Source organism: Podarcis pityusensis (genome assembly GCF_964106645.2).
Source record: "Podarcis pityusensis genome assembly, chromosome: 13".
Classification (NCBI taxonomy): Eukaryota; Metazoa; Chordata; class Lepidosauria; order Squamata; family Lacertidae; genus Podarcis; species Podarcis pityusensis.
This window is the reverse complement of record NC_138038.1, coordinates 55,580,460-55,596,074: the sequence shown is the minus strand read 5'-3', so window position 1 is coordinate 55,596,074 and position 15,615 is coordinate 55,580,460. Positions and strand designations below refer to the sequence as shown.

The following is a 15,615-nucleotide window of genomic DNA, read 5'->3' as shown; positions in this document are numbered from 1 at the left end:
CCCTGCAGGGACCAAGTGGTACAGCCTAGTGGACCTTTGCTCATCATTTTGAGTATCCCCATTGCAAATAACACAACACAGAAATGAACAGGCAGGAAACACCACCGCAAAGTGTAGTAGATAATCTTTAGGCTGCCTTAGAGGAGGACCCTTGTCTTTTTCCTTTCATTTTTTTTTTAAATAATTTTTTATTAAAGTTTTAAACAACAAAAAAAGAAAAACAACACACACAAAAAACAATACAAAACTTAACAATATAAACACAAAACCATTAAAAACAAACTCTCTTTTCCATTTCCAATTTTAAGTTACTTATTTTCTGGACTTCCTCATACCTCCCTCTTTTGTATTCCAATCCACATTATTTGTCCAGCAGTTTCTTTTCCACTTTTTTAATCCCAATCTTTAATTTAATAAAATGTTAAAATATATAACTTCAACTTTTTTTTTTAACCTAATCCTTTAATCTTAATATCATATAACTTTAAAGTTTCCCCTTTTAAAATCAAATTTCCATTTCTTTAAACTTCTTTAATCTTAATCTTTAATCTTAATCTATCCTTAACTTTAACCTGTGCAGCTGGAAACCACTTGTTTTCAGTCCATCATCACTCTTAACATTCCTTAATTTTGCAGTGTTTCTGAAGATAGTCTTTGAATTTCTTCCAGTCTTCCTCCATCGACTCTTCTCCCTGGTCTCGGATTCTGCCAGTCATTTCCGCCAATTCCATATAGTCCATAAGTTTCATCTGCCATTCCTCCAGCGTGGGAAGTTCTTGTGTCTTCCAATACTTTGCGATGAGTATTCTTGCTGCTGTTGTTGCATACATAAAGAAAGTTCTATCCTTTTTTAACACCATTTGGCCGACTATGCCCAGGAGAAAGGCCTCTGGTTTCTTAGGGAAGGTATACTTAAATACCTTTTTTAATTCATTATATATCATTTCCCAGAAAGCCTTAATCTTTGGGCACGTCCACCAAAGGTGAAAAAATGTACCTTCAGTTTCTTTACATTTCCAACATTTGTTATCGGGCAAGTGATAGATTTTCGCAAGCTTGACTGGGGTTATGTACCACCTGTATATCATTTTCATAATATTCTCTCTTAAGGCATTACATGCCGTAAATTTCATACCTGTGGTCCATAACTGTTCCCAGTCAGCAAACATAATGTTATGTCCAACGTCCTGTGCCAATTTAATCATAGCCGATTTTACCGTTTCATCTTGAGTATTCCATTTCAGCAGCAAGTTATACATTCTTGACAAATTCTTAGTCTTGGGTTCTAACAATTCTGTTTCTAATTTGGATCTTTCCACCTGGAAGCCAATTTTCCTGTCTAATTTAAATACCTCCATTATTTGATAATAATGAAGCCAGTCTCGCACTTTGTTTTTTAGTTTTTCAAAACTCTGCAATTTCAGTCTATCTCCGTCTTGTTCCAAAATTTCCTTGTCTTTTTCCTTTCAGGGTCCTCTGTGCTTTGAAGATGTAGCTGTTCATTTCACAGAGGAGGAGTGGGCGTTGCTGGATCCTGACCAGAGAGCTCTGCATAAGGAAGTCATGGAGGAGAATCGAGGGATCATGGCCTCCCTCGGTAAGGCTCCCAGTTGGATGATAATATCTGCTTTGAAATTCCAGAGAGAGAGAGAGAGAGATAGCAAACTGAAAGCCTGCCAGATTTGGATGAAGCTCAACAGAACCACCTACTGCACCTAGTATCCTAGCAGAGCACAGGTCACCTTAAATGGAAGGGTATGGATTGTTTCATCTGTGAAAATTCCTCTTCCAGTTATGCTTTTTAAAACCATGATCAGGCTGCTTTAAAACCAACTGCCCAGGCCTTTATAAATGTACAGCGGTACCTTGGGTTACAGATGCTTCAGGTTACATACACTTCAGGTTACAGACTCCGCTAACCCAGAAATAGTATATCGGGTTAAGAACTTTCCTTCAGGATGAGAACAGAAATCGTTCTCCAGCAGCGTGGCAGCAGCGGGAGGCCCCATTAGCTAAAGTGGTGCTTCAGGTTAAGAACAGTTTCAGGTTAAGAACGGACCTCCGGAACGAATTAAGTACTTAACCCAAGGTACCACTGTAGTTTTCATAATTTTTAGGGAAGTGAAAGTAGATTCTGTCAGGATTTGAGTTTTTGTTTTTGCTTCCGTCTGTTTTTGGTTGACCAAAGAGACCGTGGGCCTTGGAAATGGAGCAACAAACAGGTGAGTGACAATAGAGATGCAGAAAATTCCATGACTGGGCCCTACGAAATCCATTCAAGAAAAGAGCCAGGCTTTACACATATCAGGTTCCCACAAATATGTCCATGAATACCAGTCAACACAGGCAGTGAACCCTGTAGTAACACTTCATGTCTAACCCCCTCCCATTCTTCCACTATCACAAGAGTAAATCAGCATTGTCCAATCATTTGGGGTTCCATTTATTTCTGAGGTTCTAACCCATTTCTCCCTTCATCGCAGGTGGTGATCAATTGGAAATGAAGAACTGGGGAGACCACAACAAAATCCACACAGTGGAGAAACCGTATAAAAATTTGGAGTATGGAGAGAGCTCCATCTCCCTTTCCACTTCCTATCAAATAAATCTTATTGGGATGAAACCATATCAGTGTTTAGAATGTAGAAAGAGATTCACCCGGAAGGAAAGTCTCACTGTCCATCAGAGAATTCATACATTAGAGAAACCCTATCAGTGCTTGGAATGTGGAAAGTGCTTCAACAGGAAGTATAGTCTCACTTCCCACCAAAGAATTCATACTGGGGAGAAACGATATCAGTGCTTGGAATGCGGAAAGAGGTTCACCCAGAAGGAAAGCCTCACAACCCATCAGAGTATTCACACAGGGGAGAAACCATTTCAATGTCAAGAGTGTGGAAAGAGTTTCAGTTGGAAGGAAAGTCTCACTTCCCATCAAAGAATTCATACAGGGGAGAAACCTTATCAGTGTTTGGAATGTGGAAGGAGGTTTAGTGAAAAGGACACACTTAGAGCCCATCAAAGAATTCATACAGGGGAGAAACCACATCAGTGCTTAGAATGTGGAAAGAGCTTCACTCAGAGGGGCCATCTCACTTCCCATCAAAGAATCCATACAGGAGAGAAACCATATCAGTGCTTGAAATGTGAAAAGAGCTTCAACCGGAAGGGAAGTCTCACTGCCCATCAGAGAATTCATACACTGGAGAAACCATTTCAATGTCAAGAGTGTGGAAAAAGCTTCAGTTGGAAGACAAATCTCACTTCCCATCAAAGAATACATACAGGGGAGAAACCACATCAGTGCTTGGAATGTGGAAAGAACTTCTCCCGCAAGGAAAGTCTCATTTTCCATCTAATAATTCATACAGGGGAGAAACCCTATCAATGTTTGGAATGTGGAAAGCGCTTCAGTCAAAGGGTCAATCTCATGTTTCATCAAAGAATTCATACAGGTGAGAAACCCTATCAATGTTTGGAATGTGGAAAGAACTTCACCCACAAGCAAAGTCTCAATTCCCATCAAAGTATTCATACGGGGCACAAGCCATATCAGTGCCTAGAATGTGGAAAGAGATTCGGTCGGAGATCCTACCTCGCTTCCCATCAAATAATTCATACAGGGGACAAACCATATCAGTGCCTGGAATGTGGAAAGAGCTTCATTCACAAAGCCAGTCTCACTTCCCATCAAAGAATTCATACAGGGGAGAAACCTTTTCAATGCTTCAAATGTGGAAAGAGCTTCACCCACAAGGCCAGTCTCACTTCCCATCAAATAATCCATACAGGGGAGAAACCATATCAATGCTTGGGTTGTGGAAAGAGCTTCAATCAGAGCTCCGGTCTCACTTCCCATCAAAGAATTCATACAGGGGAGAAACCATATCAATGCTTGGAATGTGGAAAGAGCTTCAGTAGAAAGGACCATCTCATTTCCCATCAAAGAATTCATACAGGGGAGAAACCCTATCAGTGCTTCAAATGTGGAAAAAGCTTCAGACACAGCAAGACTCTCACTTTCCATCAAAGAATCCATATGGGGAGAAACCATAACAGCGCTTGGAATGTGGAAAGCGCTTCAGATGGGCAAGCTCACTTTCCATCCAAGAACTCACAGCAGGGAGAATAGTTGAATTGCAGAATCATAGTGTTGGAAGGGACTCTGAGGGTCATCTAACTCCCTGCAATGCAGGAAGCTCAATTAAGAGTTTTTTTTCAACTGGAGCTCACCAGAGCGAGGGAGAAGTTCGTGGTGTGTTCTGGCACCATTTTTCTAGAAAAATAGCACTGTCTGTGACAGATGGCCATTCAGCCTCTGCTGAAAAACCTCCAATCAATAACAGTCCAGCACTTTCTGGTGGAGTATGTGCTACAGTGATATCGCTCTTACTGACAGAAAGTTATGCCTACTGTTTAGCTGGAATCTCCTTTCCTGTAACTTGAAGTCAATTGCTTCAGTCCTTGTTAGGGAGGGGGCGTTTCTTCTGGTGGCAGACGACAGAACCACGAGACCATGAGACCGGTGTAAAACAGTCAAAGGTTTTATTGCAGCTATACAAAAACAACAAACACAAAGCATGTGGCTGTTCTCTCTCTGCTGGTGAAATTCAAACCGTGACTTCTTTTCTTTTATACACATCACCAGCTGTGTCTAATCAGCCCAGAAAACCAAACCCAGAACTCACAGAAAAGGTTCTTAAAGTTACAATCATCTTTTCTGTTTCTTTCGAGAATGACTTCAAACAGTCCTAACATCTGCGGCAGGAAAAAAATCAGTTTGCTCCATCTTCCATGGCATAGCCCTTTAGCTATTAGAAGATGGCTCTCGTATCTCCTCTTAGTCTCCTTTTCCATAATAAACACCCCGAACTCTTCAACTTTTCCTCATGAGACTTGGTTTCAAGACCCTTGATCGTCTTGCTCACCCTTCTCTGCACACCTTCCAGCTTCTCAATATCCTCCTTAAATCGAGGCGCCCATAAATGAACACAGAACTCCAGGTGTGGTCTGATGAAGGCAGAATAGAGGGGTAATGTGACTTTACCTGGACACCATACTTCTGTTCATGTCCCCCATCTTTTACTGGTGCATTTGTTTCTTCCTGCCTAAGTGCAGAACCTCACATTTGTCCCTATTGCAATTCATTTTTTGTTTGGGACCAGTTCTCCAGTCTGTTAAGGTCATTTTGAATTCTGATTCTGTCTTCTGCGGCATTAACTACCCATCCCATTTGGTCAGCATCCCCCCTCAATTCCTCCGCCCAAGTCATGTATAAAGATGCTGAACAACAGCAGACCCCAGACAGTACACTGTGCCCCCCCACATGTCCCTTTTTGCAGGATGACAAGGAACGATGAATGACTACACTTTGGGTTTGTTCAGTCCATCCACCTGAGAGTTTCCTTGTTCAGACCACATTTTACCAGCTTTTCTGCAAGAATATCACACTGGACATGGCCAAAGGCCTTACTGAAGTCAGGGTACATAGCATTCCCCTGATCCACCAAACTTGTAACTCCATAAAAAAAGAAAGAAATGAACTTCGTCTGGCATGACTTGTTCTTCAGAAACCTATGCTGGGTCTTAATAGTCACAGCATCCTTTTCTAATAGTTCATAGACTGACTGTTGAATTATCTGCTCTAGGACCTTCCCTGGTTGGTAGTTACCTGGGTCTTCTTTTTACCCCTTTTTGAGAACGGGGACATTAGCCCACCTCCAGTCTGCAGGACCTCACCTGTTCTCCAAGATTTCTCAAAGATCATAGACAGAAACTCTGAAATTATATCAGGAAGCTCCTTTACTACCCTTGGATGCAGCCCCTCAGGCCCGGGAGTTCTGAATTCATTTCAAATAGCGAGGAGTTCCCTTCCCCCCTCTTTTCCTCTCTTGGGCTGCAGCTCCTCCTTGCATCGTTTATTCTGTCATCACCAGGCTGGGAACCACTTTCCTTTTGGGTGAAGACAGAGGCAAAGTAGGTGTTGAGTCGTTCTGCCTTTTCTCTGTCACCCAAGAGCATTTCTCTGTTTTCTCCACCCAGAGGACCTACCACTTGCTTGTTCTTCCTCTTACTTTGGACATTTTTTTAACTTGTCTTGCAAGCTGAGCTCATTCTGAGCTTTAGTCCACCTGACATTCGCCCTGCTAGCTACTTGTACGTCCTTTCTTCCATTTCTTATAAATGCCCTTCTTAAATCTGAGCTCATCTGTCAGCTTCTTCTGCAGCCACACTGGTTTCCTTTTATGCCTCCCTCTTTTCTTTCTTGCTGGAATTGTCTGCATGTGGGCCTTCAGTATTTCTCCTTCAAGAAACTCCCCTCCATCTTGGACTTCCTTCTTTTTCAGCATTCCTGACCATGGGATCTCTCCCGTACTTATTCCTCTTTGAAATTGGCCTCCTTAAAGTCCAGACTACACTCAGATTTCTCTTTCCTCTGTATCATGAAACCCAGGAGAACATGCTCACTTCCTCCCAAGTGTGAATACTTCCACTTTGTTGATCAGTTCCTCCCGGTTAGTGAGGGCCGGGTCAAGACAGATTATACGCCTTTGGGTGCCAGGCAAAAACATTCCTTTTTAACCAGGCCTTTGGTTGATCTTATTGACACCCAATACCCTTTTAGAATGTGGCTCTTTGGGGGGGGGGGTTGTTGGGTGGTGGTTTGTTGTTGTTGTTTAGTCTTTAGTCATGTCCGACTCTTCGTGACCCCCTGGACCAGAGCACGCCAGGCACTCCTGTCTTCCACTGCTTCCTGCAGTTTGGTCAAACTCATGCTGGTAGCTTCAAGACGCTGTGGTTTTTAATTTGATTTTATATATTGTGATCTTGTTTATGAACCGCCCTGAGACCTCTGGGTATAGGGTGCTACATAAATTCAATAAACAAGAAATATTAATAAATAATAGATTGTCCCCTTGTTGCTTCTTCCACCTTCTGGGAACTGAAATTGTCATCAAGACATGGAGGAAAATGTCACACCTTACATTCTTGGCAGAGTTTGTGTTACAATGGATATTGGGGCAGCCAAAGTCTGTGTGTGGGTCTTTCTGCACCCGTGTACGTGTGAATGCACTTATCTTTGATCATTTATTCATAACACACTTGAGGTGGAGCCTGAGGGCTTGCACCCCTCTAGAGAGAGCCCTTCCTCCTCCATCTCTGACTTTGGCTGACTTTGCCTTAGAGAAAAGCAGGGACCACCTCCTGAGCCCTATGGAAGATGAAATTAGCCTTCAGGGTGAAGATGGGGTCTCATCACAGCATGACAGGATCCCTCTGAATGATACCTAACTCCTTGCAGGTTAATGGTCACCCATGAAAGAGCCTTCCAGCTCAGAAGCTTCAGGGGGACCTTCTGCAGGGGCTCCAAGGGGGGACCTGTGGGCACCTTCAGTACTGTGTGGAGGGAAACCTGTGCCCTGTGGGCGGTTTTAGTTGTGCTGCCTCCTTGCAAGAAGCGTTGGACCAGGCAGTGGGAACCCAAAGGGACTCCTGCTCACCTGAGCCCAAGGCTGCCACGTGTGTGTGGAGGGTGTTGCAGGGGAGCCTTTGATCCAGGGCATCCTTCAGGAAGGGCAGGAGGTCCAGTACCTGTCCTGCTAGGGGATCTGCCTTCTTTCTACCTGCCCACCTGAGGGAGGCTCGCCAGGTGAACTTGTGGATGCTCTGGGTGGGCTGTCTGTGGGAATATCGGGGGGCAGGTGGACGGTCAGTCAGTCCTAATTCCCTTAGGACCCAGAAGTTTGGAGGCTGGAACTCTCCCTGTGGCAGCAAGTCCCTCCTGTAGGGTAGAGGTCGAGGGTCTGCCCGCTAGTCGATATTTGGTAATTCCCAAAATACCGATCCATTCATAAAACACAGGGTTCATACATAAACCAGTGACATAATTTCAAAGTTATATATTGAGCGTATATTTGATCGATTTAACGTACGGGTTTATGGCCATGGTGTAATGTAGTGCTTCTGCGACTATGAACAAAGGTGGCAGGACTCAATAGATGGTTGCGCACGGCTTGCCAAGGGTTAAAAGGAGCTGAGCTGGATTCCTAGAGAGGACGGGATATAAATCTGTCGCGGGGGGGGGGGGAGGCAGGTCCTCGCTTTCCTCCCCCCTTCCTGCAAGAGGGGGAGGGGGCTGTCGTCTCCTTTGCAAATGCTGCCTCGGCGGCGCCTTCTGCGCGCTGGTGAGTCTCCTCTCTCTTCCCCCGGAGGGGGCATTGGGGAGAAGAGGGGTCCCCTGCCCACCCACCCCCAAATCAGGGAGCCCAGGGTCCTCCCCCTCCATCTCTGCAAAGCCGGGGCGGGGGCTCGTTCCCAGGAGGTGTGCAGCCATAGACCCATGGATGCCCCCTTGAGCTCATTGAAGAAATAAAGGGGAGTATAACTATGCCGTGACTCAAGAGAGGGATCCCAGCCCATAATGTGGCCGCGGGATGGTGGCCCGTTTCCAGCCCGTCTTCCAGGGCATCTCCGCAGAGAGGGCATTGCAAGGATCCCCTCGTTTTCCGGTGCCGGGGAGCTGAGACCCCTCCCTCCACGGAGCCGACTTTCTTTCCTCTACCTGCTCCTGAAATCAAGCGCAGCTTGGCCTGGACGTTGGCAGCAGCAGTGCTGGTTTATGGGGGGGGGGGGGGCGCGGCTTCCCGAAATGGATTAACTGGATGGATTCTAGGCACTGACCAGATGAAAAGATCATAGCCGAGTTTCTGAAGCAGGAACAGAATTTTGGAAGGTAGCTGAATGTAGAAATTTTGCAATTTTTCTCAGGTAGGAAAATACAGTGGTACCTCGGGTTACATACGCTTCAGGTTACAGACTCCACTAACCCAGAAATAATACCTCGGGCTAAGAGCTTTGCTTCAGGATGAGAACAGAAATCGTGCTCCAGCGGCGCAACAGCAGCCCCCATTAGCTAAAGTGGTGCTTCAGGTTAAGAACAGTTTCAGGTTAAGAAAGGACCTCCAGAATGCAATGGGAAAGAAGTTTAACAGGGAGGGTGCCGCTACCGAGAAGGCCCTCTGCCTGCTTCCCTCTGACTTCACTACTTGCAGGTGGGGGGGGGGCGAGCCAGAAAAGGCCCTCCTGTGTTTCCATAGGTAATATCAGGAACATGGAGCCAGAAAGCTGTGCTATTTCCATATAATCTCATACAATATGGCCTTCCAGACCAGAAACTAGCCAAAGTCGTCATCATCAGAGGAGTTTCAAGGACTGCATACTCATGAGTAGACCCTTTGCTCCTGAGCTGTAGAAGGAGCCTGGAGCCAAGCGCTATGTTGTCATTCTGGAACCTGGACCTTGTGGTACTCACACCCTGGGTTCTGGTACAGTCCAGCCCTGGTTCCTAGCAAGACTCATCCACAATTGCTCAGAGAACATTTCTCTTCTACTGACAATGTGTCAGTTTTATAGCAAAAAAATGTATTTGCTTCGTAGGATTTGCTAGCACCTCTAATTTGGATGGATAGAAAATGGCAGAAATAAGAGAGTTTTCTTCTGATCTCTTGCAGGGTTCCTGAGATGGCTGAGCAAGGCTCAACTGGCCCTGAAGGAGGAAGAGGCCATGCCATGGAAACTGGGAGCAGTGGGAGATTCTGGGAAAACTCAGTGCAGAAGCTCTTGGGTGAGGTGGACGCCCTTCGCTCAGATGCGCAGAGCCAGCAGTTCAGGCAGTTCTGCTCCCAGGAGGCGAAAGGACCCCAAAAGGTTTGCAGCCAACTCCACCACCTTTGCCATCAGTGGCTGAAGCCAGAAAGGCACACAAAAGCTGAGATGCTGGACCTGGTGATCTTGGAGCAGTTCCTGGCTGTCCTTCCATCAGAGATAGAAAGCTGGGTGAGGGAATGCGGAGCAGAGACCAGTTCCCAGGCAGTGGCCCTGGCCGAAGGTTTCCTCCTGAGTCGGGCAGAGGAGAGGAAGCAGGCGGAGAAGAAGCAGGTGAGAGAGACTTTCCTCTTAATTCTCCCAAGGAGCTCCAAAGAGGACGGAGAACATCCCCAAATGCTCTACTAATGGCCCTTCTTGTTTGGAACCCAAGGAAAGATATCTGATACACCTAAAGATTTTGCCTCTGCTGCTACTTCTCTAGCCTTTCTCTACATTCTCTCCAGTTTTGAATTCTTGTTGCTCTTTCAGGAAAAGGATCTGGTTGCAGAAATGGGCTCCAATTACTCAGAGGCAGAGAGGACTCTGTTGGACATCAGAGAGAGTTCACTAGGTAAGGAGGAAGGAGTTTCTTCACTGTTTGGTCTTTCTGTTGCTTTTGAAAGTAATCTGTGAGTTTTTTCAATTTTGGGGGGGAGACATTTGGGCCCATAAGAGCACAACAAAGCTATGAAATTTGTACGCCCGTCAAAATGTACATTTCAGAGAAGCATGCACTCCTGGCTTCCAACTAACCTTTGTCTCTCAGGTGAAAGGAGAATGCCGGCAAGACCTCCTCACCCGTCTTTTCCTGGTGGTGGAGAGGAAGCAGCAGCTGTAGAAGCAGATCAGGTAGGAGGGAGGAGCCTAGTGGGGAAAGAGGTTCAGCAGTGGGACAGCCAGGGTTCCTCTGGGAATGAAGAAATCCCTCTCTTCCTCTTTGCTTTTGTCAAAGCTGTCCCAAACAAAGGCTGAAAGTGTGATTCAGTAAAGTCTATCTGCTGAAAATAAGGAATAGCCAACTCACCTTAACTAGGCTTCTGCATGAATTGGCCTTAGTAAACATCTTCCAAGACAATAATGCCCACTTACACCACAAAGAACTTATAATCCCCCCCTCCCCCCAAAAAAAATAGCAGATGGGGTGAGGAGAGAGGAGATCCTTCCATTTGTGACCCTTCCAGTCACCTTGTAATTGTCAAGGATGTGCCCCATAAAGATCCAGACTAAGATCCAGACTAGACTTCAACGAATTGTTGGCAGAGTAAACACAATGCAGGGTCCCAAAAAATGGACCAGGCGCAGGAGCTTCATTCAGTATTATTTACTGAAGGCAAATGAGCATAACTATTCACGAATTCAACTCTTTCGGATTTGCATAGTACTTAAGAATCCAGTCGCAATATAAAAATAATAATCTTAAACTTAAAATAAGACTAAGAACTTGGCAATCAGACATACTATGTACAGATCACCCCACCAGGAAGAAAGATAGAGAAAGATGAAGCCCAGGTTTCCTCTGGCCTCTGTTTATAGGCAGCATGGCCTTGGGATAGAAAAATAACAGGGCCAGTATCAACCAGCTGTACTCAGCTTCTCTGAAGGAATAACCCAAAAATCAGGAACCTTCTGCTTGTTTCCAGGCAGAATGGAAAAATTGCTGACCAGCTAGTCACTTGCCACTTGCAGCTTGTAGTAGCTTCTAGCCTGTGAGACCCAGACAAGTTTCCAGAACCTTCTTGAATCAATAGAATAGGAACGATCTCCGCATATTACACCAATACTTTCTATACCAAAAATTGCAAGCCATGTCAGTGATACCACCTCCCTCTTACCTATTCAGAAGCCTTGAATTCTACCCCAGATCCTTTTTGGCTGGTCCAAGATTTAAGACTTGTGTACCAGTTTGTGGTCCAAAAACACCCAGTGGTGGCCAACCCTCAGAGCGCCATCCCTGCAGGGACCAAGTGGTACAGCCTAGTGGACCTTTGCTCATCATTTTTGAGTATCCCCATTGCAAATAACACAACACAGAAATGAACAGGCAGGAAACACCACCGCAAAGTGTAGTAGATAATCTTTAGGCTGCCTTAGAGGAGGACCCTTGTCTTTTTCCTTTCAGGGTCCTCTGTGCTTTGAAGATGTAGCTGTGCGTTTCACGGAGGAGGAGTGGGCGTTGCTGGATCCTGACCAGAGAGCTTTGCATAAGGAAGTCATGGAGGAGAATCTTAGGAACATGCCCTCCCTCGGTAAGGCTCAGGGTTGGATAATAATATCTGCTTTGAAATTCCATTTATTTCTGAGGTTCTAATCCATTTGTCTCTTCATCGCAGGTGGTGATGAATTGGGAATGAATAACAGGGGAGAACATGAACAAATCAACACAGTGCAGAAACCACATAAATATGTGGAGTGTGGAGAGAGCTCTATCACCCTTTCCACTTCTCATCAAATAATTCATATAGGGGAGAAACCATATCAGTGCTTGAAATGTGGAAAGAGCTTCAACCGGAAGGGAAGTCTCACTGCCCATCAGAGAATTCATACACTGGAGAAACCATTTCAATGTCAAGAGTGTGGAAAGAGCTTCAGTTGGAAGACAAATCTCACTTCCCATCAAAGAATACATACAGGGGAGAAACCACATCAGTGCTTGGAATGTGGAAAGAACTTCTCCCGCAAGGAAAGTCTCATTTTCCATCTAATAATTCATACAGGGGAGAAACCCTATCAATGTTTGGAATGTGGAAAGAGCTTCAGTCAAAGGGGCAATCTCACGTTCCATCAAAGAATCCATACAGGGGAGAAACCCTATCAATGTTTGGATTGTGGAAAGAGCTTCACCCACAAGCAAAGTCTCAAGTCCCATCAAAGTATTCATACAGGGCACAAGCCGTATCAGTGCCTAGAATGTGGAAAGCGATTCGGTCGGAGATCCTATCTCACTTCCCATCAAAGACTTCATACAGGGGAGAAACCATATCAGTGCTTGGAATGTGGAAAGAGCTTCAATCAGAGCTCTGGTCTCACATCCCATCAAAGAATTCATACAGGGGAGAAACGTTTTCAGTGCTTCAAATGTGGAAAGAGCTTCATTCACAAGGCTAGTCTCAATTCCCATCAAAGAATTCATACAGGGGAGAAACCATATCAATGCTTCGAATGTGGAAAGAACTTCAGAAAAAGTGTCCATCTGACTTTCCATAAAAGAATTCATACAGGGGAAAAACCATATCACTGCTTGGATTGTGGAAAGAGCTTCAGTAGAAAGGACAATCTCACTTCCCATCAAAGAATCCATACAGGGGAGAAATTGTATCAGTGCTTGGATTGTGGAAAGAGCTTCAGCAGAAAGGACCATCTCACTTCCCATCAAAGAATTCATATGGGGAGAAACCATAACAGCGCTTGGAATGTGGAAAGAGCTTCAGAGGACCAAGCCCACTTTCCATCCCAGAACTCACGGCAGGGAGAATAGTTGAATTGCAGAATCATAGTGTTGGGAGGGACTCTGAGGGTCATCTAGATTAACTCCCTGCAATGCAGGAAGCTCAACTAAAGGTGTTTGGGTTTTTTCAACTGGAGTTCACCAGAGCTTTGCTCTGGCACCTCTCAGGTGGGTGCCATTGCCATTCTCAAAGAACAAGGGAGAAGTTCGTGGTGTGTTCTGGCACCATTTTTCTAGAAAAATAGCACTGTCTGTGACAGATGGCCGTTCAGCCTCTGCTGAAAAACCTCCAATCAATAACAGTCCAGCACTTTCTGGTGGAGTATGTGCTCCAGTGATATCGCTCTTACTGACAGAAAGTTATGCCTACTATTTAGCTGGAATCTCCTTTCCTGTTACTTGAATCAATGGCCTCAGTCCTAACTTCTGCAGCAGGAGAAAACCAGCTTGCTCCATTTTCCATGCTCCAATTTCTCCTACAAGCTGCTCCTCCTGTTTCTGTTTTCAAATGTTAGGGGAAATTCCGGGGTGCAAGGATACTCAGCAGACCAGCTTGTTGGGGTGCAAGTCTCCCGCAGGTCTCTGCGGTCAGCAAAAGAAGGACGTTCTAACCAAGTAACAAAGCAAAACAGCAGTCCGTAGACCACAACCATTATTGTTGCGCAATAGGTCCCAGCAAGGAGTAAGAACCCTGAACACAGGTTACTACCCAGAATGCATTTCCAGAAGCATCATTCATACATCACTGATACAACATCATCATCATCATCATAATTTATTTATACCCCACCCATCTGGCTGGTTTTCCCCAGCCACTCTGGGCAGCTTCCAACAAAAGATTAAAAATACATTAAAACATCATCATTAAAAACTTCCCTAAACAGCGCTGCCTCTATATGTCTTCTAAAGGTCAGGTGGTTGTTTATTTCCTTAACATCTGATGGGAGAGCATTCCACAGGGCGGGTGCCACTACCGAGAAGGCCCTCTGCCTGGTTTCCTGTAACCTCACTTCTCGCAGGGAGGGAACCACCAGAAGGCCCTCAGAGCTGGACCTCAGTGTCCGGTCTGAACGATGGGGGTGGCAACGCTCCTTCAGGTATACTGGGCTCCTTCAGGTATCCTTCGGGTATACTGGTATACAAGGAGGGTGGAGAGTTGTGAGGATACCCAAGTTTGTCAAGTTGCCCCACTTATCAGATTAAGTTCCAGACACTTTAAGTAAAGGTAAAGGGACCCCTGATCATTAGGTCCAGTCGTGACCCTCTCTGGGGTTGCGGCACTCATCTCACTTTATTGGCGGAGGGAGTCGGCGTCCAGCTCCCGGGTCATGTGGCCAGCATGACTAAGCTGTCAGCATCGCCCTAGAGCCAGTGCACCAACTGGACTCTTGCACCTCAACCCCGACTGGGCTAGGCGAGCTGGGTAGCACCGCCAGAGACCTCCTTCTCACAGGAAACGGTCACAGTGCTGTGGACTCACAGCTCAGAGCTGAGAGCACCGGATTCACTGTCTCAATAATACAGTCGTTGCGCAGCAGAGTTTTGCAGAGTCTTGCAGAGTATAAACCACTCGGAGAGCAGCTCTGTAAAATATCTTCCTTTTATTCTATAACTACAACTATGATACAAAGCTATATACAGAGCTGAATATTCTAAGCATAAATCAATGCTACACAAAGAGTCTGCAGCTGCTCTAACAGCAATCTTATCTCTAGGATCTCCAACACTCTCACTCTCTCCGATACACTGACTAACTGATTCTCTCTCACACACACACACAGATATGTTGCTGGGCAGAATAAGTAGATAGGCAGGACACGCCTCCTTCTCTCTGGAGAGTCAGCAGAGACCATCAGGAGATGATCAGGAGATTCTTGTGTATGGGAGGGGTGAAATCTCCTCATCCTCCCCCATTTCATCCGACCATTTCAAGAATCTTTAACATAACTGCAATTTACACACACACTCCAAAAGTTGTTCTCTGCTTACAACCTTGGTTAACATATCTGCAGGTATCTCTCTCCCGGCATATAAAACACTTTTACAATACCATTGTGTCAGAGTTGGTTCCAGATCCTAGCTCACAGAGGATCACGCTAGCCAGCGATCATTAAATAAAAGTCTTTATTGAGTTACAGTTTCCATTCTCAAGCTGCTGCGTGCAACCCTACGTCTAATGGTTAGATCGGCGAAGCTCCATCTGAGTCTCCGCCCCTTGTACACCAACTTAATATCCTAGCCTTGCTCCACCTTTTCCGCCTGACTGTTCTTCTCTGGGTCCCTCTGCCCCCCGGGGTCTCTTCCTTCCGGGATTCCTCTGACGCTGACGCTGACCCCCCTGACTCTTCTCCCTCCTTTCGGCGGGCTTTAGGACCTGGCTCCCTTTCCGGGCTGCCTACTGCGCCACCTTCCTGTGCATTTGAACTTGTCGCGCGCGCCCAACCTTCCACCTTCCGTCTGACCGTTTCTTCGCTCCCCGATGGAGGTGTGGCCACTCCTGACTCGTGCCCTCCCCCCTGTTG

General features: G+C 45.7%; 1 protein-coding gene across 3 annotated transcripts in view; it reads left to right on the top strand.

Annotated features, from left to right (window-relative positions):
* LOC308460979 (uncharacterized protein) overlaps positions 1-13,974 on the top strand; it is a 33,467-nt gene extending 19,493 nt beyond the window's left edge. For 2 of the 3 annotated variants that reach the window (XM_080977521.1, XM_080977520.1), the window contains exons 5-6: positions 1,471-1,597; positions 2,484-6,635. In XM_080977521.1, the coding sequence (XP_080833647.1) occupies positions 1,471-1,597; positions 2,484-4,132 (1,776 nt within the window). In that variant the 3' untranslated portion in view covers positions 4,133-6,635. Of the gene's footprint in view, positions 1-1,470; positions 1,598-2,483; positions 6,636-10,137; positions 10,220-10,414; positions 10,498-11,767; positions 11,895-11,978 lie in introns of those variants that run through there. The other variant, XM_080977519.1, reaches the window with a different exon arrangement.
* Positions 13,975-15,615: the final 1,641 nt, after the last annotated feature.